Source organism: Pholcus phalangioides, unplaced genomic scaffold (genome assembly GCF_987345545.1).
Source record: "Pholcus phalangioides strain wild (caught in Gottingen) unplaced genomic scaffold, Ppha-v1.0 ptg000011l_1, whole genome shotgun sequence".
In the NCBI taxonomy this organism is placed as follows: domain Eukaryota; kingdom Metazoa; phylum Arthropoda; class Arachnida; order Araneae; family Pholcidae; genus Pholcus; species Pholcus phalangioides.
Window position 1 is genome coordinate 33,964,447 of NW_028301604.1, and position 27,908 is coordinate 33,992,354.

A 27,908-nucleotide genomic window follows, 5' to 3' on the forward strand; every position below is an offset into this window, starting at 1 on the left:
GACGATTCTCCATCTCATTCCGTCATCCATACGTTTGTGGCTACTCATTTTACCTGATAGCTTATAAAATTTACCAAACTCCTGCAAGAAACACAGCGAATGTCGCCGAGGAGTACGAGCACACGAATCGTGGAAAACGCCTCGTGTCCTTATCCCCTGCGGGGTCACAGCTCCGCCCACACGCACGTATAGGATTAGGTATGCGACACTGAATATTTGCATACTTCTTTGGTGGCATTATTAGTACCTTTGGTTCAGTACTTTTTGTGGAAATAGACACACACAATGTACAAATTCTTTTAATTTTGCACACGAGTGTAATAATGATAACTAATATGATAGGATGAGGATTTATTCGGGAAATCTCTGCATGATAAACTGTGATTAAAAAATAATTCAAATAACAAATTTATGAATTCAAAGCTAGCTCAATTGATAATATTTTCAGAAGTTTTTCAATAACTACTTTGATTTATCACAGATTGGTTTGGTTTCCAATGAAATATCATCTGTCCACTCTTCAGCTTTTGAAGGAACTACTCCTCAGTTGGTGAGGTTGTCAGCAAATAAATTGACATCATTGAGGTATGACGCTTTCAAAAATCTTGCAGCAAGAATGGCTCCGCATGGTGGAGTAATAGAAGTATTCTGTAAGTTCAAAGTCTTTGAACGTTTTTCTTTCTTCGGCTTGTATTAGGCCGGGATTACACTATAACAGTTTTCTAAAAGTTCTTTTATAAAATTTGAAAAATTCAACCAGTAACATTAACGGTTGCATTTGCTTGAATGTAATCTATGGGTTTATTGGTTGAATTTTTCAAGTCTTATAAATGAAATTTTATGAAAATTTTACAGTGTAATACCAGCCTTAGGCCGGGATTACACTATAAGAGTTAAATAAATAATGAATTTAATAAATAAAAAATTTTGATAAAAGTCCTTTTATAAAACTTGAAAAATGCTACCAATAAGCTCATCTCTGTTGCATTTTCTAGAATGCAACTAATAATCTCATTGGTGGCATTTTTATAGTTTTATAATGTACCTTTATCAAACTTTTATAGCGTAATCCCGGCCTCACACTATAACATTTTATAAAAGATAAACGAAAAAACCATTAGGCCTCTTGGTTACATTTGTTCGAACGGAAACGGTACGCTTATTGGTTGCATTTTTCTAGTTTTATCAAAGAGCTATTGGCTGAGGCTTTCATGGCCGGCGTTAAATGACTTGCAAACGGTTTCCGGGTTATTAGGCCATGGTCTGGTCTAGGAGATTTTCTTCCTGACGTTTCGCCCACATCTGTGGCAGGCATCATCTGAGGTTATTTGGACGTAAGTCTCCGCGGCAAGCGAGAAAGGCTTCTTACATCTATCGGAAAATAAGGGATTTCTGGCAGTATCTATCGTATTCGACATTAGCTGCCCTTAGAATAGGCTCGCGGGGAGCCAGTATGAAGGGGAAGACAAGGGAGTAATTGTACGTGTTTTGTGAAGGTGCATGTATGTTCGTCAGAGTCCAGTAACAGTCATAATCGGGAACCCACCGTTAATTAATTCACTAATTAAAATTTACAGGTTTTAAAAACTCAACATGTCCTGAAATTGTTAGTAATATTACTTATTAATATTTTCGGCAGGAAAAGTGAACTGCTTGTCGACGTCATCATCTGCGCCGTGGTCTCACCTCATTGGTCGGTTGAGTGCCTGAAATACGATTGGCTGAAAAGATTCAAAATATATGAAATACAATTTATTAATTCAAAGTATTAATTAGGAGTGGAAGAAAAAAGGGGAATAGTGTTAGTATTATTATAAAGTTCAGAAATAAAGGGGGAAAATATTTTTATTTTATTTTTCAAAGTCACTTCTGATATTTCTATCAGAAATGCCTCTTGTTGTTTGTTTTTTATATGATTTTTTGAGAAAATATTTTTGAAAAGATGGTGAAGGGAAACGAAGGAAAAAGATAGAAAATACCGAAAATTTAAATTTCGGCCAAATAAGAGCTCTTAAATGCTCTGTTAGGATTTCTCGCTGCTACTACGCGAGTAATTTTCCAGTTTCTACTGTGCGAGAATATAACCAGCTTCTTTCTGAAATTTCTGGAGTAGTGCTCGCTTCCCTTTTCTCGAGCTTTGCTGGATTATTTTCTTCATGTATGATTTTGCAATTTCATACAGTTCGCTTGCTGTGCTTAAGCTTGCGGTCGAGTCATCCGAGTCCGAAGTCACTTCTTCACGTGCCTTTATTTCGGTGTCTGCGATTTGAGCTGTCGTCTTTCCGGCACCACTTGCGGAGCATCCCGGGTTCGGCCCTCGCTCGAGCAGGGCAGCTTACTTGCCTCGTCCCGTTTATTTTCCAAGTTTTTCCGCAACTCGGTAGTGTCCGTAGAGTTGGACTTGTAGTTTTCAGCTGATTCTCGCTGCTCGTCGGGCACCGTAGCGGGCACTGAGTACGGATCCTGTTTGGTTATGACTTTAAGCTGTACTAATCCAGCATAGTTAATTGTTAGCTTGCAATTTCAGGAGCTTATTCAGAGCATGTTGTGTCTCTCACGGCTAGCTCGAGAGTACATCTACTGTCATTGACTTGTTCTCTATATGCACTTCTGAGACTTGATCGGCCGCAGAAGAACCGCATTGGTTGGCTTGTGTGGATGTATTGTGCACAGCGTTTTTACGAAACCTACTCATACAGACCGGTACCTCCACAAAAACTCCAACCACCATCCGAGACAGAAGAGAGGCGTGCTAAAGACACTGGTAAACCGTACTAACCGTATCTGTGAGCCGCAACATCTCGACACAAAACTGGTCCATCTACGGAAGGCCTTCACAGCTAACGGTTATACGATAAAAGAATTTCAAAGAGCCATACGACCTCGCCTGAAAAACAACAACAATAGTAACGAAGGAAATCGGGAACCCCGAGCCAAAACCTATTTACTATACATCCGGAAGGTCACCGATCGAAACGGTAAAGTTTTGGAAAAGTTCAACATCAAGCCAATTTTCAAACCGACCAGAAATTTAGCACAATCGCTACGCTCAGCAAAGATCCGAGAAACCCGCTGTGCATGGCAGGTGTCTACAGGATTCCATGCCCGTGTGGAAAAGTATACATAGGAACAACAAAAAGAAGTACTGCTACAAGAATAAAGGAATACTAAAGAAGCTGCCGCCTGGGTAAAACCGAAAGTTCAGCGGTTGCAGAACATATGTGGGAAACCGGCCACAAAATTAAATTTGAAAAGACCGAGGTAATATCGCCCGAGGTGCACTACCATGCTCGTCTTCATAGAGAAGACAGCCTGGTCTGGTCTCAGAAGTGCATATAGAGAACAAGAATGATTATATTCTTGACAGAAATCTGGGACCCCGACTCACAAGTCACTTCAATGTCAATGATTATATTATAATTCAGAATTTAGACATTTCGCAGTGACGCCCCCCTCAACAGACGCTTGCTCCCGGAATGAACACATGCTGAAAGAGTGCTCCGTAACTGGGCTATGGTTCACAAATGTTGTATATATGGAATGCTGAACACGAAATAGTAGAACAGCCGGTGAATGAAGATAGATGATGCGGCCGAGCTGAGAGTTAGATCTACGAATGCTGTGGCTGCTATGGTTTACCTTGATCGCATATTATCGTATTGTTTCCTGCTAGGCGTACTCCACGTGGTTGCTGTACGAGGACGGTGGTGGCGTCTTCGGCTGTATTAGACGTCGAGGGACCTGCCGCGAGCACTCATGATAGGGGTAAGTTCCTTTTGCATTAGCCGCTGTTTTTCTGGAGCAATTTAAACAATGAGCAGTGATGTAATGCTTAGTTTTAAGGTTAATACTAGTTCTAGTGGGGACTCTAGTGATGAATCCGTTAGTGAGGAGGAAAATAGCGATGTTAGTGATAAAGAAATTGTTTTGGAGGGGGCCGGTAAGGCAAATGATAATACCAGGGGAGCGAGACATGATGTGGAGAGTGAGGATAAATTGATAATTGAGTTAATGGGTGATACGAGTGAGGATGATAATATTAGCAGGGATGTAATGAGTAGGTGCCTGCAAGGGACGCCCCGGGCTATTTTGCATTAACTATCTCAAAAAAGTGTGTGGTGTCTCACGCAGACGACCCCCCAAGAGTCGGGTCAACAACCTCGAGTGTGTCACGTGATCCCGGGTACTGGAGACGACCGTCTGGAAAACAGCAGAGCAGAGAGTCACTGCACACGAAAGCGTGAGGTTCGAAAATTTCTATGCCTGTCTTACTTTTTCATTAACCCAAATAATCATTATGTGTCGTCGTAATAAATGTTTATTCCGAAGCTGTGGCTCTGTGTGGTGACCAGCGACGTTTAAGAACATTAACCATCAAAAAAAGTCCATCTTCATTGAAGATTTAATCTCATGCATTTTCGGAAATTTTCTTCTTTCCGAGCCTCCATTATGTCTGTGGTTACGACGACTCGATTCTTCCCTCAAACAGGCCCCTGAAGAACAGACCCCTCTCGCCCACGCATCATCGTCTGCTCTTCTTCTCTCCTGGTGTGTGACCTCCTCCTCCTCCTCTCTCGTCTTCTCTTTTTTTTTTTTCCTCTCTCTCTCCCGTTGGAGCTGAGCGATGACGGAAGATAATGCTCAAGTTTCGAGGATTGGACTTCGATTACCTCCGTTTTGGAAATCCAATGTCCAACTATGAATTCAACAGTGCAACAGTGCTTTTCAACTCAGTGGAATCACTAACGATGACACGAAGTATGCAGCCTTGGTCTCTTCCTTGGACGGAGAATGCTTGTCTTTCGTCTCGGATCTGATATTAAATCCTCCGGCAATCAACCACTATCAAGCCTTGTCGGCTCGCCTCATAAAGGAGTTCGCTGCGACGGAACATCAAAAAGTCAAGGAACTTTTGTACGAGCTACAGCTGGGTGATCAAAAGCCAAGTCAACTGCTGCGAAAGATGAAAGAACTCTCCGGCAACAAAGTCACTGACGAATTCTTGCGCACCTTGTGGATGCAACGCTTACCGCAAAATATTCAAGCAGTGCTGTCGGTTTCCAGTGAACCATTAGATCAACTTGCTATCCTAGCCGACAAAGTGGCTGAAGTCACACTCCAAAATTATGTGTGTCGAATCCAGCCATGATCATCATCGCAAATGCAGTCATCTCAAGATCGAACCGATTCGACATGAGCCATCGAAACGCTCACCAAACAAGTGGCAGAGCTAACGGCTACGGTGAATCGACTCTCCAGATGGAGATATCGTAATAGCTCCCAACAGCGACGAGCTAGGCGTTCAACATCTCGTTCAAGTCGAGCACGGGATATCTGCTTCTATCACAACAAGTTCGGTTCTACTGCCGTCAGCCATGTAAATTCCAGAAAAAAAACGACGACCTTCCATCATCGCTGGTATGATGAAATCGGGCAGCAAATCCAGCAGGCTCTTCGTGATTGGCAGAGTTACGGGTGATCGTTTCCTTGTTGACTCTGGCAGTGAAGTTTCTGTTATCCCGCCTAAAAAAAATTCGTCAGCACTACATCCAAGTTTCCATTTGTTCGCCGCTAACAACAGTAAGATTCTTGCCTATGGTTCCACGGTCAAGAAACTGGATTTAGGCCTCCGGAAACCTTTTTCCTGGACATTTCTCGTAACTGACGTCACTTCACCAATACTTGGAGCTGATTTTCTCAGCAACTTCAACCTAATCGTTGATGTGCGAAACCGACGATACATCGATTCGCAAACATCATTACGGGTACTCGGATCGATCAAGCCCACAACATAACCTTCCGTCACTACCATTGGAGATTCTGAATACAGTGCTATATTTCAAGAATTCCCGGATGTCTTCAACCCTTCACAGATTGGTAAAACAGTGAAACATGTGACGCGACACCATATCATCACTCGAGGACCACCGGTGGCTTCCAAGCCTCGACGTCTCAATCCAAAAATTCAACAACAGGTGAAAACCGAGTTTGAATTCCTTTTGGAACAAGGGATTATCCGGCCCTCCAAAAGCCCTTGGAGCTCACCGTTACATATTGTGCCCAAGGCGGCGGATGGTACTGTACGTCCTGTCGGTGATTATCGTCGTCTAAATAGTGTTACGGAATTTGATTCTTACCCGATGCTACATATTCAAGACTTTTCTCAAGAATTGCATGGTAAGTCTATTTTTTCTAGACTAGACATCTTCAAGGCATACCATCAGATTGGCATTGCCGAAGAAGATATACCAAAAACCGCAATCACAACCCCTTGGGGTTTATTCGAGTATACAAGATTGAACTTCGGTCTCGTAAATGCCACTCAAACTTTTATGCGGTTCATGCATGAAGTATTACGAGGTTTACCATTCTGCTATGTATATGTTGATGACATTCTATGCTTTTCTGAAAATGCAAAATTCATTTAAAACAAATATTCCAACGTCTTCAACAGTATGGCTTAGTTTTAAATGTGTTAAAATGCATATTTGGTGTTTCTGAGCTTGAATTTCTGGGACATGTGATCAAACCATCAGGTATCACACCTCGTCCAGACAAAGTGCGAGCTGTACTCGATTTCAAGCAACCGGAAGCAATAGAGCAATTGCGTAAATTTTTAGGTCTCATAAATTTTTATCGCCGTTTCCTACCGCATGCAGCTGAGACACAAGTGCGATTGTATGATCTATTGAAAGGTTCTACGAAAAAAAGAAAAGACAAAATAAAAGTTGTGTGGTCTACATCAACTTTGAAAGCATTTGAAGATTGCAAAAAACTACTAGCTAATGCCGCATTGTTGGCACATCCATCCCCGTCTGCCCAATTAGCTCTATACGTAGATGCTTCCGACTATGCTATAGGTGGTGCACTGCACCAGGTGACGGACAATGGTCTTCAACCGCTAGGTTTTTTCTCATAAACTTTCACCCACCGAAACACGATATAGCGCATACGATCGAGAACTTCTTGCCGCATATTCTTCCATAAAATTTTTCAGATACATGCTTGAAGCTCGTGAGTTTATACTTTTCAGTGATCATAAACCACTGTGATATGCGTTTCGACAAAAAAGTGAAAAATGCTCACCTAGACAGCTAAGGCATTTAGATTATATATCGCAGTTCACAACGAACATTTGCCATATTCCTGGATCGCAAAATATTTCCGCTGATATCTTATCACGCGTAACAGCAATTTCAGTTCATGGACCTCTTGATTTTACTGCCATCGCTGAGCAACAAGAGGGGGATAAAGAACTAGAGGAACTTCTAAAGAGCAAATCAGCTTTGCAACTGAAGAAAGTATTTCTTCCAGACGCAGCTAAAGCGCTCTACTGCGATTTATCAACAGGTGCTGTTCGACCTTATATTCCAGAAAAATTTCGATATGATGTGTTTTGGAATATGCACAAACTCTCACACCCAGGAATTAGACGCACTATTGATTTGGTCAGAAAGCGATTCATTTGGCCAATGTCTAGCTAAAGACTGTGCTAAATGGACAAAAGTGTGCATACCATGCCAAAGATCCCAAGTGCACAAGCACACGAGATCCACACTACAATCGTTTGTGGAACCTTCCCAACGATTTCAACATATTCATCTGGATATCATTGGCCCACTGCCCATTTTCGATGGATATTCTTATTGCCTAACAATGATAGACCGGTTTTCACGATGGCCAGAAGCGGTACCTCTCCGCGACATTACAGCAACCACGGTAGCTACAGCTTTTCTTTCCACCTGGATTTCTCGATACGGCACACCTTTAACAGTAACAACTGATCAAGGTCGCCAATTCGAATCGCAGCTATTCCGGGAGCTTTCCAAATTCATCGGAGCAAAACGGGTCAGGACAACTGGATACCATCCACAAGCAAACGATATGTTGGAAGAGTGGCATCGCCCTCTCAAAGCCGCGTTGAAATGCCATGAAACCCATAAATGGACTGAAGCATTACCTACAGTTCTACTCGGTCTTCGGTGCTCTCTGAAACAAGATTTGGGGTGCACACCTGCAGAACAACTATACGGAGAAACTTTACGATTACCTGGTGAGTTTTTCCAAGCACAAGCTAATTCCAACTCAACTGACGCTTCCGAGTTCCTACAAATGCTGAGAACTCACGTCCAAGCTTTCCATCCACAACCAATTAAACGGCATGGAGGACATCCTTCATTTGTTCACCATGATTTGAAAACTACTTCTCACGTTTTCGTAAGAACTCATAGGGTGAAACGTCCTCTGGAACAGTCATTTGAAGGACCATACAGAGTGATCAGCCGGACCGACAAAGTGTTCAACGTGGACATTAGAGGAAAAACAGTGTCAGTGTCAGTCGATCGGCTTAAACTGGCATTTCTCGTGAATCCGACGGTGGAGCCGGTGCCTCCAAACGCACCAACTGCAGTTCCGTCTGACAGACTCACAACTGATTCTGCTGTGAAACCACTTCGAACCACTCGTTCTGGACGTACTGTCCATTTTCCAGATCGTCTACAGTGCTCGTGATCACTGATGCTATACTATACTACTACTACTACTACTATACTATACTACTCCATAGTACGCGATCACCTCTTATTACTCGTGATCACTGGGGAGGGAGTGTGTGGTGTCTCACGCAGACGACCCCCCAAGAGTCGGGTCAACGACCTCGAGTGTGTCACGTGATCCCGGGTACTGGAGACGACCGTCTGGAAAACAGCAGAGCAGAGAGTCACTGCACACGAAAGCGTGAGGTTCGAAAATTTCTATGCCTGTCTTACTTTTTCATTAACCCAGATAATCATTATGTGTCGTCAAAATAAATGTTTATTCCGAAGCTGTGGCCCTGTGTGGTGACTCCGCAAGTGTGAAGCAATGGAGACTACTTCACCAAACACCAACTCTGGCCATATCGCTATATTGCAATTTACTGCCATTAGTGAGATGGGTTGGAAGTGAAGGCGCTGTCTATCGGTGGTCGCCTCGAGTTCGTTAGGGAAAATACCTTATCGATATCCTCCGTTGGGTTCGAACCCGGGATCCTGACAACAACCTTCACGATGGTAGACGAACATCTTACCACCATGCCACTCGGGCACGAGCAATGGGGACTGACATTTTTAATGAAATTTATGAAGGTATTGATTTAAGTGAGTATGTGAAAAGGACACAGAAGCTATAAAAGGTTTGCACCTGGGACCAGAGGGGCCTGGATGTGTGGTGAAATCTGCAGGAGTATAAAGTGGAGGGTGATGCAGTTCAGAGATTGCGTTTTAGAAACTCACTTCATGTCAGCTGAAAAAGTTTTTTCAGACGAGTTTTTCCAGATGGAAGTGCTGCCTCAGAGGGGATGGGGATTCGAGTGAGGCAGAAAAAAATTTGAAAGATGAATTGAGACTTGAAGATAAAAATGAAACAGAGGTAAATATTGGGAAGGTGGGGACCACTGAGGTGGAGGGCCCCAATGACAATGTAAGTCAGAGTGAAGAACAGGGTCCTGAAATTGATGCCAGTAAGGGGGCTCCGATGGTGGAGGCAGCCAGTAATGTCCCTGTAAAAGGGGGCTGGGTTCCCCCATTGATGATAACGGATTACGGCGCTTGGAGCGTTTTATCGAGGAAGCTGAATGATATTTGTGGGGGGAAAATTCAGGGCGAGAGCTGTGGCGCAAGGAGTAAATGTTTTATGCCAAAATATGAGTGATTTTGTGGTGGTCAAGGATTTTTTAGTTAAAGAGGGCTATAAATTTAGTACATATCCCGCTAAAGATGAGAGAAACTTAAAAGTTGTCATTAAGAAATTGGAAAGGAATATAAGAAAGGAGGATTTGGAAGAGACCCTGGGTGACCTCGGTTACGAGGTGATAAAGCTGTCTCAGTTATACTCAGTGACGATAAATGGATTGAGTAAGGCAAGGACCCCCCTGCCCATATGGTTGGTTGAACTCCCGCGAACATCCAAAAGTAGGGAGATTTTTGAAATTAAATGGATGAACTTCGTTAGTGTAAGGGTTGAAGCCTTATAGGGGTAGAGGAAAAGTCCCCCAATGCTTTCGGTGCCAGTCTTGGTTCCACACGGCAAATTTTTATTTTCGGAACCCCCGTTGCGTCAAGTGTGCGGGTCCCCACCGCTCGTCTGAGTGTAGTACCCGTAAGGGAATAGATCCAGCAAAATGTGAGAATTGCGGTGGACCACATACTGCTAATTTTGGGGGGTGCCCGAGGGCCCCTGTGTCAATGAGAACCAGGAGCTCCCCAAAAACGAAGATTCATGAGAGAAGCAAGAATTTAATGAAAATCCCTCGTACGGGCCCCTTTGGGCAAGGATTAGGATTTTGAGGAGGAGTTGAATTGAGATAATGGGTTAGACCATTTGGTTTTTGAAAACAGTAAATTTAAGAAAATAAAGAAAATACCGAAGAGTGTTAATTATGCGGAAGCGGTTGGTGGTGTAAATAGGACCGAGGTCGAGAGAGATTTGGGGAGTTCAGAAATGACGAGGGAAGAACCCCGAGAAAAAAATGAAATGCATGAACTTAGCAGGGAAGTTTCAGTGGGATTGGCTAAGGTAAATGATGATATACTGGTCCCGATAAGGGAGGTTTTTTAGTTGATGGTGATCACCCTTATGGATATGCAGAGGGCTAGGACGAAAGCCGAGAGGGAAAAATTTTTCGTTGAGTCCTTTTTGACGACGGCCCAAGAAATCTTTTATAGAGTTTTAAAGGCTGAGTAGTTTCTTATTGTAATAGGTCAAATATTTTTGCCTTTTAAATTTTTCTACTTTTAAAATTTTAGTTGTATTTTAAGGCTGTTGCCGTTTGTATTTTATTGACTCTGGGGGTACTTTAGGAAAGGAGCGAGTGGAGTTGGTGGTTTTAAAATTGAGCTTTTTTATATTGAATTTTAGTATTTAAGTAGTTGTATTTTTAACATACTGCTCATTGTGTGCTCTGGTACCGGCGGTTGATGCGGCTGGGACGAGATTTTTGATGATGAAAGCACCCACCAAGGTGCTAGAAATGGTCATAAAGGCCTATGCGGATTACCTGAGTGTTCGCGATACCTCCCATAAATTACGTGTCGCATCCAGCATGTACTGGGTTTTTCCTGGAAATGTCAAAATTTTTCTTTTTCATTTTACGGACACACACTACACGACTAAACTTACATGCACAGTCTTGTCTTTATTTTTCTTCATATGCCCAGAAGGGCAGCTCTTAAGCTGGCGGTTTGCTCCGACGGGGCAAGGAACCAGCGGAAACATCCAATTCTGGTCTGGTATAATAATTCATCATGGCGACCACCTTGAGAAGGTTCACCGCATGTTACTTGCATGGCACAGCAAAGAAAGATCCAAATTGGAAAACAGTCTGCCAAATTCTCAGGCAGAACGAACTCAGCACCCAGGACCAAATAGACATGGTACGGGACTATTTCGACATGATCTCGAATGAGCTGAGAATCCTTATCCGCTGTCACCCACGCAACGCAGGACGAGTTCTAAGTAACATACGATGTGACGATGACGTCACTTTTGAAAACACCTTCCAGAGCTGGTCAACATCACAGACGCAGAAAAAACTGAAGACCAAATAAGAACGGAAAACGCATGCCTGGACACCATACGGAAGCTTGCAACTAACCCGCAAGCATGCTGTTTCAGCACCAGCAAAAACCACTCAGCTGCTAAAGTGTGTAAATCGTCACTCAACGAGGCGATTTATCAACAAGTAAAACGGATGAAAAACATTTCATCAGAATTGCGGGACGGTTGGTCAAGACACAATACTCTAGCCAAAAAGTACGCTGCAAAAAATTCAGAGGGGAAAATACTGCAATCGTCTCCAGAAAAAACCCCTCAGACCAAAAAATCCCGGAAAAGAACATGCAGGAAAAACAGGATCTCATCTGCACAGTTGCCCCAGTCAACACAGAAAACGCACACTACTTAACGATAGACGAACTAGTCATCAAAGACTCTGACGACGAAATAACAAGACTACTGAAAGAAATACAGGAAAAAATGACGGACGAAAACCCGGGAAACTCCAGAAATCCGGAAAAGATGCCAGACACCGAAAAAAGCTTAATACTCACGGCGAACGTCGGCACCGAACAGAGCAAAAACAGTTAGCCCGCCCACGGAAGCGGCAGCATCACCAAGGGCCAATCGTTACGCGCCCCAGAAAAACAGACGCCGCCCATAGCAATGAGTGACAGCTCTGCATGCTCACCGAGTGCCCCGATAAATTTCGCCGTTGAAATCGCCGCTTTCGGCGGTTGATTCGAGTTAGCTGACTCCATCCAGAATCTGTGTATGGAAAAGTTTGAAGCGAAGCTTCTTAACGACAAATACTCAATTTCGTTTGAAAATGCCATCGATCATAAAAATGTGATAACGTTATTGAAAAGTGAACACGTCGAAATTCTCAAAATCATGCCACAAACCGAGTCCACAACGACGATATTATTGAGAGGACCGGACGCGGGAACGCCGACAGCTGCTATACGTGGTGAACTAGAAAAATTAGGATACCAAATACTAAATATTTCTCAAATGACAACGAAGAGACGGAATATAAGACGCAAAAAACTGCCCCTGTGGAAAATGTCTCCCAAAAAATGACTTTTCAAACAGCATCTTACATCTGACGCGACTAAAATTTTTGTCAACTAAATTCGAAATTTCTCAATGACACGTCAACAGCAAAATTCTCCTTAGATGCCTACGGTGTCAAAGATGGTCACATGACACAAATGAGTGCAACTATGAAGAACGGTGCATCAAATGTCTAAATTAACATATGGGACCATGCACGAAAGGAAAGCATACGGGACAGCCGTCCCGGAATACGTCAATTGCGGAGAAAAAGGCCATCCCGCTAATTGTAGGAAATGCAAAGTGTATGTAGCGGAGTACAAAAAATAAAGAACATCAGACCCGCAAAAATAATACAAACCGCCCAAGAAATCATACAGCAGTGAAATCAGCAGTAATCACGAGATCCAGAAAAATTACGGGAAACACGATTTTTCTGCCAAGTGTGTGGGCGAAATTCAAAGAAAATGCTGAGAAATCTGGATCTCCACGGGAAAAACAACAAGTCTGAACCATACGGACTTTAACAAAAAATCGTCTACGGACCGCAGTAAAAACTTCGAAAACTCGCAAGCAACGAGTAAGAAAAATACAAGTCCACAGACTACCGACCCCTGAAGCGTCGTAAGCCTACGGACCTCAAGGAAAACTTTGAAAAATCTCCAGCTAATAGTGAGAAAAACACAAGTCCCAACTCTACGGACTTCATTCGCCCAACGTCTACCGACTTGACGGAAAAGTCCACACTCTACGGACTTGGTGGAAGTCAAGTCTACCGACTTCGCAAAACCTCTCGGAAGAGCACGACACCAGAGTCAGTGGAACTGAACCGGGAAAAGACTCCAAACCCAGCGGAAGGCTCCTCGAAGGCGAAACGAAGTGCGAAGAAGAATAATAAATCGAGCCCTGCTTTACTTCAGTTCGAGGCATCCGACTTGGAACGGACATTCGAGACACTGAAGGGCCCATAGAGCAGTGACGCCCGAAATATCATGTTCTGACTGACGTCATGAACATGAACTCAAAAAAAAGATGAAAAAGCAATTCTAGAAAAATTTTTACTAGAAGCTGAAAACATCCTAGTTAAATAATTCTGGCGAAACATCACAAAAATTGCTTGGAATTTAAACCAAATGGTAAAAAGAAATTCTATCCTTTTTTCTTCTTTCCACTCCCCATCTTTTACTTTGAAAAATTCTTAAAAAATCATATAAAAGACAAAAAATGAAATTATTTCAGGCATTTACCTAGAAATAATTAAAAAATCAAATAAAAATATTCTCATTCTATATTTCCCGGCTTTTAAAATTACTAATATCTCCTTTCTCTATTTTTTCACCTTCAATTAATATTGTATGAATACGTGTAATAACATCTTGCTTCCCTTTCAACCAATGCCGTTAGACTTCACTCATCAGCCAATACGGTGAAACCATGGCGAATCTCTGACGTCACAAGCAGACTTCACTTTTCCTGCCCAAATTTATTAACAAATTAATAATACTAATCGGTTCAGAAGGACATGTTGAGTTTTTAAAGCCTATAATAGTTAATTATTAAATTAACAGTGGGATACTGATTTTGACCAATTACCCGACTCTGACGACATTCATGCACTTTCACTAAATACATACACATACTCTCTTGTCTTTTTTCTTCACAAGGGACCCGTTTTGAGGGCAACTAGTGTACGAATCCTTTCTCGCTTGCCGCAGAGACTTACGTCTAAATAACCTCAGATGATGCCTGCCACAGATGTGGGCGAAACGTCAGGAAGAAAATCTCCTAGACCATGGCCTAATAACCCGGAAACCGTCTGCAAGTCATTTATCAAAGAGATTTTACAAAACTTTTATTGTGTAATCGCGGCCTTCGGTCGGTTTACACTATAAAAGTTTCATAAAAGTTCATTTGTAAAACTGAAAAAATTCAACCAATAAGGTTTTCGATTACATTCGAGCAAATGTACCCGATTACCTTATTGGTTGAATTTTTCCAGTTTTATAAATGAACTTCATGAAATTTTTATAGTGTAATCCTGGCCTTCATAAGACTATATTTATACAGGCTCTCCCAAATTGTTTGCACAGAGGATATCTCTGTAACCGTTGACTCTCTTTCGAAACATACTTCCAATTTATTGCAAAAAGTTTTCAAATGGCATGTTATTTAAAACCTCAACATCTGTTTGAGAGATCGTATACATGAAAAAATAAAGAAATTAACTTTTTATACAGTCCAGTGGGCAAAAAAACAGAATTAGAAAGTTGTTGCCGAGTCTCTTTTGATACCAACAAAAAAGTGCAATATTTACTGAGATATTAGAATTCGAAAAGCGGAGGAAATTTAGGAAAAAAAAAGCTCTAAATGCGGAAAGACAGTTGTACACGCATTTTACGTTGTTTTTTTCCCAAATTTCCTCCGTTTCTCGAATTCGATTATCTCAGTCAATAGGGCAACAACTTCCTAGTTCTGTTTTTGAGCACACGGGGACTGTATAAAAAGTTAATTTCTTTATTTTTTCATGTATACGACTCCTGAAACAAATTTTGAAGTTTTGAGTCATTTGAAAAGCACGTCATTTGAAAACTTTTTGTAATTAAGTACGTTTCGAAAATTAACGGTTAGAGATATCCGATGTGCAAAAAATTTGCGACAGCCTGTATTGGGTTAATAATACAGGCTGTCGCAAATATATTTCTGCGACAGATACACGTAGATTTTCATTAACCCGTCCAGCGTTACTGACGTAATATTACGTCGGAAGTTCTATGGAAAAAATACAAACACAATTTTTTTTGCTTGCCAAGTATTTGCACCGATTTCAGATAAGAATGTAACCTTGAGAATTCCCCCAATTCTTTTCCCCCTTTTTTTCCATGCTTTTCTTTGCTTGAATGGTCGTACATAAGAAAACTTTTGCAGAGAGAGGATTTTACCGATAAAATTTGTTTAACTGGATAAAATTAAAATATTTACTGCATTAACAATAGATTACTGGATCAAAATTTTTACTGGATTTTGTAAAAACTGGATTAATATTAAATGTTTAACTGGATAAAACTTCCGTCCGTCATCAGATTAGAAATGATATGTACAATATGCAAATACGTGAAGTTATTGAAAATATTGGGAGGGCTCAAAATATTGTGGGGTTGGGGGGCTAAACCCAATATTTTTATAGGTATTATCGAGATTGGTATTAACTTTAGAAGGCTATAAATGATGTTTATATAGTTAACAACATAGACAATTTAAATAATTATGTAAATATACACTAGTATATATTCATTTTTTCATAAATTACTTTGTAAATTTACATGTTTATAATTCCTAATGAATTGATTCATTTCTTGTGGAAAAACTCTGTTAAAACTGTTACCAACCACTATAATACAGGAAGAATAAAAATACAAACTATACAGGTAATAACAATAAAAATGTGTAAAAATGGTAGTCAGATTTCAAGGTGGGGAGAGGCGGGCGTCGGAAGTGCTTTAGACCTGTAGGTGCTCATTTTCCATTTTGGTGTGAAAATACTATTTATAAATCCCTTCTGGATATGCTTGGCATAATATGCTGCAAATTACTATGGTTACTCATAAATTCATAGCACCCCCGACCGACTCCTATGTCACAGTTATACCTACAAAGGTGTATATATATATATATCCCTATATTACTATATTACTACACTGCTCAAAACAATTAGTTGTACATACAACATACGCTGTATTGTTTCAGCTTCAAGCATGTCCTCCACCAGACGAGCTCTATGCGGTCGGGCATCATCATCCTGGAAAACAAAAGGAATCTCTAATGGCTCCAGCGTAAGGGATGACATGAGGTCGCAGTATCTCGTCTGCATACCTTCGGGCCGTCAAAGTGCCATTCCGAATGATATGCAGGTCCGTACGTCCGCCTATGCTGATTCCACCCCATACCATCCAACCAGCTCGTCTGTATAGTGACCTTTCACGAACGAATGCGGGGTTATTTCGCCTGTCCCTCCATACCAGAACACGTAGGGTGTCACACTCCAGACTGAATCGGGACTCGTCTGTAAACAGCACTTGGCTCCAATCACGTTGCTCCCAATCTCGATGTTCAGCAGCCCATCTTCTTCGGGCCGCACGGTGGCGTGGGGTCAACGGAATGCAGACCATTGACCTACGTGCATAGAGCCCTCCCTCATGAAGCCGATTACGTACTGTTTGGCTGGATACCCTTCGTCCTGTTGCCAAGAGCAACCGTCTTTGCAGCTGCGTAGCATTCTCTGTTCTGTTTCGACGGGCTGTTAACCGTATATACCGGTCATCAGTTGCTGTAGTGGCGCGTGGCCGACCTTGCCCTGGTCGACGTCTAACATTTCCTGTTTCTTGGAATCGATTCCACAGCCTTGCAACAACACTTCTGGCGACTCCAACAGCGTCCGCGACACTACGTTGTGTTTGCCCGGATTCCAGTCTGCCTATTACACGCCATGCCATGGATTCCGGTAAATCACGTTGTTGAGACATCCTCAAGTCACCTTGTCTCAAAAAAAAAAATACTGTGCAATCGAATTTCACAGTTACGGCAGTAAAACAGACGTTTCTGCAACATCCCGATTTCTGCCCTTATCTCATTTTTCTGGTTTTTGACGTCATGAACTTTGATTTGCATATGAAGTTTTCTTCTTCCGTTTCCTGCTAGGCTTTAAATTATGAATGATTCGTTTTATGTTACTTATCGGTATACATCTTTGCGTAATTCTGTTAAAACAATGTGCTCCCCTAATTGTTTTGAGCAGTGTATATTCCTATAAGGGGAATCATGATGCACATTTAATTATACGGATATTTGTTTTTAATTTTAATACCTTTGTTTAAAAGGGAGAAAAGCCACGACGCTTGTTTTAGAACATAGTTTCCCAAATTTTTGTTCCATCGCCCCCTTCATCGGAAATTTTTTTCTCTCACCCCTCACTCAAGTGAACCCATAGGATTCTATGTTAAATCTGTAGCTTCTGTCGCTAACCTGGGGCGATATTGCCCAGTTTGGGGAACTCTGTTTTAGAACGAGGAACGAATGAGAACAAAAACTCGTTCTACGGCAGAAAATGGCTACCTACTGTAATGACGAATATCCACTCATATATATCCCCATCTCCATTTAGCAAACCGTCTCGAAAACCTGTTCTGAAACCAAATATATATATATATTGAAAAAAAATCTATATATAACTAGAATAATCTCTTTTCCTCTTTCCTCGAGATGATCGCGAATCTTCCACTTTTGGTGAATTTTTTCTAGGGAAACAAAAAATGCGTTCCACTCAAAGAAGGAGAAAATAAACATCTACAGGTTAATGTTATGTTGATTTGGATTGAAATTTACTCATTACGGATTACTCTTTAAATATTTGATTCAGGAATTTAGACTAGGGGTTGATCGTGAAGAGAGGGGGAAGAGCAAACACATTCAGGTTCCTTACGATGCAAATTGTCCATTCTTTAAAAATTGAAACACGTCAACATATGAGGAATTAAACACTTGACACAAAAAGGCATTCAAGTCAAAATGTATACTAACATATGGAAATTTTTAATGCATGAAAATAGGTATGAAATCATGGGGGGGGGGGGACAAAGACAAAAAGTCATTATTCTTATATAATGGCCTAAATTAGAATGGCCTATGACTAATGACTATTCTTATAGTCATTAGTCATAGAAAATAGAAACATCACAGGAATTTAGAATTTTAAACAAGGTGAAAACACATCACTTGGACGAATAGGATTTAGAAGAAATAACGAGATGGAATATATCATCAGGGAAAATATTACGAAATGGGCTCCGGAGGGGGGGGGGAGAGAAAATGTTAGTCAAATCACTTACGACTTGTCGGATTAGTGTGAAATTTTGTGGAGGACTTCATGAAGTGATGGGAATTTGTGTTTCAGGGGAAAAAAAAATTAGTTACGCATGTCGCCACCAGTAAACGTTTCACTTTGAATACCTGTGGTAAACATGCACATTTATGTGATGTCACGTAGCAGCTGTTATAAAACCTAGAAACATTCGCGGTAATCTTGTTTCTCAATGTGTTTGCTGCTCACAATGACGATAAGTTTACGCGATCACGCTTTCTTGGTCAAATTTTTTTATCAAAACAGCAATTCCACAGTAACTGCTCTACGAAAATATCGGACTTAAAAAAACATTCGAAAAGGTCCAATAATTGTTAAAAACCTTCGAAGTATGATAACAAAATTTGAAACCACAGGATCTTTGGCTGTTCTTCCTGGAAGAGGAAGAAAACCCGTTTCTATAGACGCAGTACAGAAGGTTTCGCTTCGGGTGGAAGAGGACAAAGTTTCAAATTCTCGTGGTAGCACTAGTGTCAGGTGTGTAGCGCAGGTGTTGGATAGGCAACGTTCAACTGTTCAGAAAAGCCAGACATATCCCCACGTTAATATTCACAACGAACCTCTAACGTATAGGGGACGTGTTGGAAGTATGCATGACAGCCCCTGGAGAGCCACGACCCCGAACCAGCCCGGGCCGCACCGCTGCATTTATTACAAAAAGAAAAGTACAGAACCCTTCATCACAGAAGGGATTGATTAAACTGTCTTAAAATTTTACAACTGTTACAATTACGTTCAACTGTCCATAAGATAATGCTGAATATCCTCCGATATTATCCGTAGAAACTTTCACTTGTGCAGCGCCCGCTTCCACATGATTATGACCAGCGCCATCTTAACGCATGGGCCCACCCGGGCACCTCAAGAGAAAAGGGGGCTTCACAAAAATGAGACCCGGTAAAAATTTCTAGAATTTACCAGTTAGGGCCTAAGAAAACCACTTGACCCGGGTGCCCACGATGCTCTTAAGACGGCTCTGATTATGACGCTCGACTCTAGTTCTCACTGCACTTTCTAGCTAGCGTTGAGGTCGATTCAGAATGGCCTTGGAATATCCTCTGGATAGACTAAGTGCATTTTCACTTCGATGATGCAGTCAATACTCACAACTGCCGAATTTGGGAACCAGAAAATCTGTACATCTCACAGGTTTCGTTGCATTCACTAAAAGTGACGGTATGGTATGGATTTACTGCATCATTTACTCTCGGTCCCTACTTTTACGAGGAGTTACGTTCTACAGATCCAGTGACATGTTCGATCATCGAAAGTAGTAGTGTTTTGTTCGTTTCTGGAGTGGTCCTGTTGTTTTTTGGTGCGTTTATGGATTGGTGCAGCCATAACGTGAGCTCCGTCCCTCTCGAATTAGTTTTTAAATCGCTTTTCACATAACATAATTGCTTCTTTGTTTAGTTCCCGGCCCGTGAGGATATAAAGTTAACTCTCCTCATAATGGTTGATAGAAAAATACGATTTTATTTGATAGAAAAATACGATTTTATTTGATAGAAAAATACGATTTTATTTGATAGAAAAATACGATTTTATTTGATAGAAAAATACGATTTTATTTGATCGTGATATCTTTTCTGTTCGTTTTATTTCTCACCATCTGTGTTGTGTTTACTAGTGTTGACGTTTCTTTTGCTAGTTTCCCATCTGCACACATACCAAACACTTCTTGTTATAGGTCCAGACACTTGGGTAGACGCACATTCGTATTTTGTTTTTTAGATTCGATTCGATCTCCCAATTTTCTGCGAGCAAAATGATTTGATAAAGATTGTGTCGGGGTGTAATGTGATAGGCCTCCCCGTGGTGCACTCTGGGTAACGCTAAATCTATCATACGTCATTGTCTTCGCTTATTTGTGCTCATATCCTTCACCTTCAATAGCCCAGATTACATGTTTATTTCTACACATTTACAGTACTTGTCTTGCGTCTCGTTTTGTCCTGTTCCCGTCTTTTATGTATAACCCTTCATTGTGGGCCCCGCTTAGGTGGGGAGGGGTCCTCCCAGACGGGGCATTGCTTTTAGCGTATGCCCTATCTGGGACGCTACCTGCGTGTTTGCCGTGCGTGGAGACCCGTAAGGCTGGAGATGGGGAGTGTTCAGACCATTAAAAATGGATTTATGTACGTCTACTGCATGTTTGAAAAAGAAACATTGCTTTTTGAGAGTTGAAATAGATGATTTTAGTGAGGTGTTAATCCTCTCTCTCTAAGCATTACTTTGGGGATGACCAGATAATGTATGGCCAACTCTGATGCCCAGTGCTCTCATGAGTGTTTCAAATGTTTCGCTAGTAAGTTGTGTGCCTAGATCACTCATTACATAGGAGGGGTGCCCGTGGGTGGCAATGTATGAAATGAAACGATTTGAGACAGTTTGGAAAGTGATGGACGTGAGTGAATGCAATTCGATATGTTTACTAAAGTGATCAATAATAGTTAGCACATAAGCATTGTTGCTTAAAGCGTCAGTGGAGATAAACTCTCCATGTCTGGTGAGAATCAGTAGTGTATTTACAGGGGGGGGGGGCTATAGCTCAGAGCGGCAAATTTTGAGAATTTCTTTTTTTTTTAATCTACGTTTCGTAAACGTATGGAAGCGCCATGTGTCATTTCTATCGTAAATAATATAGAATTATTAAAGCATATTTTTGAGAAATTGAATTTTCTGGATGTTATGCCGAAACTGATATTTGGAAAGAAAGGTGATTTGTCTCCTTCGGGGATCCAACCCGGGTCCCGTTGCATACCGGGAGAGTGCGCTAACCAATTACACCAGAAAAACACTTTTAAATTCCTTATAACACGCATTAGTAGCGTGAAGCGCTGAGTGGAGTCATAGCAGCCTCCCTTAACTACAGCAATTTTCGCCCCAGTTGGCGTTTTTGTATGAAGAGATGGTATTTTTTAGGCCTGAAATATACTTGAGAAATTGAATTTCTGGATGTTATTTTCTGGGGCGATAATTGCTGTAGTTAAGGGAGGCTGCTGACTCCCCTCAGCGCTTCACGCTACTAATGCGTGCTATAAGGAATTGAGAATTATGTCTCGGTTGTATTGGTTAGCGCACTTGCCCGGAATGCAAGGGGCTCGGGTTCGATTCCCGGAGGAGACAAATCACTTTTCTTTCCAAATATCAGTTTCGGCATAACATCCAGAAAATTCAATTTCTTAGTATATTTCAGGCCGAAAAAACACCATCTCTTCATACAAATACAACGCCACAACAGGGCCCAACAAAGCATATTTTGTTTATTTTTATTTGTTTGTGTTTTCTACACACAGACTGCTGTTGAAGTAAAAAAGTATATGATTATCTAACCTTCGTATTTACAGTGTTATTCGCTGCCTTCCCAAATAGTATTGACATAAGTAGCGGTGGAGTGTTAGTAGGCGTCCAGCGAAGTAAACAGCACTCATTTCAGATTAGCCTACTGAAGGTGTTGGGAAAAAAAGCATAGTTCAGTCGACATCCCCTAAGAAGGGAGGGGGAGAGAAGGTATCTTCTTTGGAGGGTTATCTTGGAGGGTGTTGGTACAGTGGTCTGGAAGGAAAAAGAAACGGGGGGTCTTTCAACACCCCTAGGTTTTCTGAATACGAGGGGGAAAAATATCCTCTTCTTTAATCTGAAAAAATATCCTGTAGAATGAGTAGACAGGAGAATAAGAATCTTCTGCAACAAAGATTCTTTTATTGGTGTCGGTCGGTGCTTTGGTGAAAGTCTTTGGGATATATTAACCATCTGGGAAAACAGGCTAGGCGTAAACACCAATAAAACAGTGGTTTAAGTGGCTATAAATCGAATGGATGAATTCGATTACAATACGATTTTTTTTTAACTTGTTTGGGAACCGAAATGGGAAGAAGCTGGTCAATCCAGAACAACATCCGTTTGCAGTCCCTAATTGGAATATAAAGAAATCATGGCACGGAATGGTAGGTGGGGTCACGTGATTCCGTTTACTTGTCCTATGAGGATAAGGGGCAGCTCTGCTCATGTGACGTTTTCCTGAAAATAAAAAAGGGTGGAAAAATGTGGAACTTGGCAGATACAACATTTTTATGAATTTTATACAGTATTACAAAACCACACCCTACATTCGGTTATAAACGCAGGATTATCAATAAGAAAAACGGAAAAAAGCTCCTCATTATTATACACTTTCCTGACAAACACAAAGTAAGCAAATGTCAAATATAGCTACTCATTTCTGCTAAGGGGCCGTTCAAGTATTACGTCATCATCGATGGGGGGGGGGTTCCGATTTGCTTACTTTTGATGACAAGGGGGGAAGGGGGGATTTGGATAATGCTTACGTCATCAACCACCCCTTCTGAGAATACGAGTTAGGATTCAGAGGGGCAGAGCTGATGACGAAATTTTGCTGACAAGGTGGGGGGGAGGGGTCAGCGTTTTGCTGACAGGGGGGAGGGAGTCAAAAAAGGCTAAAAATTTGCTTACGTAATACTTGAACGGGCCCTAAGTTCGTGGTTCATGTATTTTGTGAAAGTTTCCTTTAATGATAATTTACGAACAATCCACACAATTCAATCTTAAGTAATTTGGATTTCTCTGTAATACTTGACTCAATAAGGCGTAAGACGCACGTGTTTTTATAAGATACATCGACAAAATGAAAAAGTTTGAGATAGTAATCTTTTAAGAAATCAAAATAAAAGAGGAATATTTCTTGTATTTTAGTTTCATTTTGGGTGCAAAGCCACATGAAATTGATTCACATCCCGGTCTTAATACAGTTAAATCGTGTTTTCTCTGCAATCTTTATATTGCTCTAGTACTTGATTTTCAGATGTGTAACAAACACGACAGATCAACAGTTTTCACTTTACATTCGCAATTTGAAATATTTCTGTATATCGGATATAAAACCATGTGCCAAAAGAGAAATTTTCTGAGAGCCGCCGTTTGAAGTGTTTTTAAAGTGGATATCACTGTTATTTGTTGCAACAGGATTTCATGTTTTATGCCTATGTATACGTACAGGGTGTTCTCTTAATGGACCAACAAACTCAAAGGGTTGTTAGTAGACATCAAGAGGAACAAAAATTGCAATGGAACATGGTGTCGTAAACCACATTGAGAGGGTGAAAATCGCGAAAAACGCATGCAGGCTCCGAGTCCAGCTGCAACCACTCGTGTACTTGTCGAGGGGAATCGCAAACCGTTGCAGCACGGTTTCTTCTATTTCAGGAGGGCGTACGTTGAGCGGTCTCCCTTCATCATGCGTGCTGGGCTGAAGGTCTCCGTATCCCGTAGTAGTCGATCGATCGTGACGAAGGAGTATGGGTGCGGACAACGCCTCATCGGATATTGCTGTTGGGTAGATCCACTGTGCTAAGTGCCCATTGCCTTAACCGTAAATCAGATGCATATCAGCGTATTCCTCGTTCGGGTAGTCAGCCATGACGATACTCATTGAAACAGACAACTAACTGCTAAACGTGATTACTACCGCGATAGCGTTAATTTACGTCGTCCGCAGCGTGTGCCCTACCCCAGCGCATGCGTTTCGCGACGCTGCTTACGTCAGATATGGTGAGCGAACGCATTCAGCGATCAACCGATATCCACCTTTCGTCTCCTCTGGACTCAGAGCCTGCATGCGTTTTTCGTGATTTTCACCCTCTGAACTTGGTTCGTGACACCATGCTCCATTGCAATTATTGTTTCTCTTGATGTCTACTAACAACCCTCTGAGTTTGTCGGTCCATTCACAGAACATCCTGTATAGTGTAATGAAAATACAGAAAATTAATAGCGTTATCTCAATATACACGAAAATTGACATGTAGTGCATTTTACATATACACAGTATTTTAATTGCAATGTTATATTATTCCCCTTATTTCATGGTATGAGCATCGCGTTGCTTGCGTTTTGAAAACTGTGATTTTAGAGACTGGTTTTGGTACGTACGCTCATTTTCGTTTCAAAAACACAATTTCTAAGATATTGGCGTACTGCATTTCGTGATATTCCATTGTCAATTAACCGAGTAGCATTTTTAAAATCATTTAACAATCATTGCTGAGCATTTAGCAAGCATTGCCGAAATCAAAAATGAACATTAAATAAATTTTATATCAGAAATGTATGCCGGTTGCGGGCCTTATCTTAAGTTCATAAACAAAATGTCATATTTTGATAGTTTTTTTTCCCGATATAGCGACACATACGTTCATGCGGTGCTTATTCCAAGAAATACGGCCCTCTGTATTAAACTACACGTACCGCAATAAAAAAATATACTCAGTGAAATATAGAAACAAAAGACCACAATAAAATATATGTTACTTATTACTCATTTCGTTTTAATTCTAATATAAAAAATTAATTACGACTCAGTAAATCCCATATTAATTCGTATTTAGAATCAATAATAAATTTGATTATTAGTAGAATTGAAATTATGGAAAATTATCTGGGAACTGGATGAGCATATCAAGTTTTGGAAACCATGAAGTTTCGTGAAGAATTTAATTTTTGTCACTGATTTTAAACGTGACTCATTTTTGACTATCATGTAAAGATTTTAGAAACGGGGAAATTTCTTTGTTGACATCAGAAGAGATAGGGCAACAATTTTCTAATTCGGTTTTTGGGCACGGGGGTGTCCATATAAAAATTATTTTTTTAATTTTAATAACTTTACAATCCCTTGAACCATTAATGAAATTCCTGACTTCGCACATTTACATTCCACAAGAATGACTTTAATATCTGTCACCGTTTACTTGCTATTCCCATTTTGAAAACCGTCAGGCAATTATGGGACACTATATTCAGGTAATGCAAGCGTTTAAATGACGCGAGTGCACTAACCACTGGCTGACCAGGTGGAGAATTGTAAACGGTCCACGAAACAATTTTGAAAAAAGTATTTCATTTTTTCAAAATACCTTTTAGGACGTGCGGTTAAAAATAATATATATAAAGAGAAATCTACGTAATGCATTATTGATTTTGTTGCTAGACTATAACCAAGTATGCAGAAAGTATGGTGCACACATTTGAATTAAATCTGTAGAGCCTCAATGTATATTCTTATATGTATTATTATTATTACTTTACTTTGTACATTGGCTCTCTCTTAACAAGCACGCTCTGGTCACGTGAAAGAATCTCAGTACATTCTGTACTGAAACACGAGATGATCACGTGACCGGATGCCCCTGGCCATGTGTGTGAGAAGATCAGTTCAGCTCCAGCTCTCATACGAGATGCACCAACGTCGTCTTTCTCTCTCTTAATATATGTACCATGCAAATAATATCGTCTATATAGCATCATAATTAAAGATAATGTATCTACAACTACGTCTCATTCATACGGAGTCAATTGCGCTACCGTCACCACTTAGCAAATTTAGCAAATCTATCGGTGTTTTTCATCGATGTGTCGCCTGCCGCTGGCGGCTCGAGCTCACCTGCCGCCTGGGTTCAAAGCTTCATATGGCGACCCTGGTAGGGGGCTAACAGGGCTTCTGTGAAGGGGAACTCGAGATAAACCTGATTTATTTTCGTTTTTTTTGTTTCAGAATTATTTTACCATTCCTAATAATGCCAGATAACTTAATCCTGGACACAGCTCTTATTTTTGTGAGCGATCATCACTTATCCTGTAAAGATGCTATACACATAACTAGCTTATTTTTATTAAGAAATTGTTTTCAAAGGTGTTTCTGGTACTCCAGGTACCGGACAAATGAGAAGCGGAATTTTTCCTTGGCTCTCATTTGACTTGTGGAAAAAATTCTGGGTGAGGGCATGCCCCCTCCTCCCTTTCTAGAGCAGGGTACAGGGGCGGCGCTTGGTCATGCAACCCATTGCGGCCGCACGAGACGCCTCTCAAGAGGGATGCTAAATCCGAGGTGAATGGGTAAAAAAGTTCCATTGGCCGAAAAAAATCGAAGAAAACGTTTTCTGTCTGCTCTGGGGGAACAAATTCCAGATGAAAGGGCGAATTTTTTTTTTTGTTTGGAATTGTTTGGATAAGTTGGTAGGGAGGAGCTTGACCTCAAGGGTAAGGCACGCAGGGCTCCAGTTTAGAAGCTCGGGACTGAATCCTTATAATTTTTTTTACACTATAAATTAACTGTAGAAAGGCTAGCTTGGGTCCCGCGAAAGATTCCAGCTTAGGAGCCTTGACGCAGGATGTAGGGGCTATGGGGAGGTGGAGGAAACAGGCAAGAGGCGCAAAAAATAAGTTCCGCACGGATACGGATTTTGCCTCAAGCCGCTCGATAGCTTACATTCTTGTTTCTGGTATTACGGTCAGAGGTCCTACCTATTTTCTGAACATTTCCGTTGTCGAGGTATGACTCAAAAGCGTGATGTCATGTGAATTTTTACTGTGTTAAATTTTGGGGGGAAGTCTACATACGCTGCCGCCCCTTACAACCTGCCGCTTGGGTGCGCCGCACCCCTTGCAGCCTCGCTTGAGCCGCCCCTGGCCTGAGGGCTGCAGGTTGAGCACCCCCCGTTATATGGAAATCATTATATCGGAGAAGGATACGAATACAGGACAGTAAAGTAAAATTTAGGCGCAACTATATACAGTACCACTTTTTTTATTTTTTTTTTGTGACAGAGGTCTTGAACTTTTTTTTCAAGACGAGAGCACTGCCTGTGTCTATCATCAAAAGGCGAGCAGCCTTACGGAAAGTTTGTCATACTAATGCATGAAATCAGGATTATTTCAACCCTTGAATGCAATTTGTACAAGGAGTTGAATTGTAACGTTGACCAAGTGCTCGCGAGCACGATATTGGATACGAGCATCGAGCACTCTGGATTCTTCAGAGAGCACTGTGGTGCTCGTGAGCAACGAGTTGAAGATGCCTGGTTTATGATTTATCAGTAATGGCATGGGAGGGGTGGAGGGAGGGTCAAAAAAGTTAGACTGAAATGGGAGGGGACGGCAAAATTTGTATAGCCCACAGGCGGAAAAAACAAATACGGCCCTGGTGAGAATCAGAGATTGTTAAACGGTGTTGGTTTGTCTCTAGAGTGCTTGTGCCGAACACATAGGTCACACGAATTTTGTGTATCAGAAAACATGCTTTTCAAAAAGTAACGCTGTCGTAGTAATTGGGATGTTTTCTTGATTCCAAAATGTGTGATGTGTGTTATGTTGAGTACTTTGTATGTTAATGTGTCGGGTACAACGATAGTACAATAAAAGTCATTTGTGTCATGTTTTGTGTGTGTAATGTGCATTAAAAGGTCAGTGTCAATGTAGAAGTTAGAGTGGTCCTGAGAAGAGAAAAAAGGAAGTTGGTTTATATGGCATCTCTTTGAGAACAGGGTCCTTAAGTTGTTCGTTTTACATTATATTAGTGGAAATTTTAAGTAAGGGGTCCTCGTGGATG

The 27,908-nt window shown here is 41.1% G+C and overlaps 1 protein-coding gene across 2 annotated transcripts in view; it reads left to right on the forward strand.

Moving 5' to 3' along the window:
- LOC149080361 (oplophorus-luciferin 2-monooxygenase non-catalytic subunit-like) overlaps positions 1-27,908 on the forward strand; it is a 127,537-nt gene that overhangs the window by 80,270 nt on the left and 19,359 nt on the right. For both annotated transcript variants that reach the window (XM_089239495.1, XM_089239494.1), the window contains exon 3: positions 482-650. In XM_089239495.1, the coding sequence (XP_089095621.1) occupies positions 482-650 (169 nt within the window). The remainder of the gene's footprint in view (positions 1-481; positions 651-27,908) is intronic.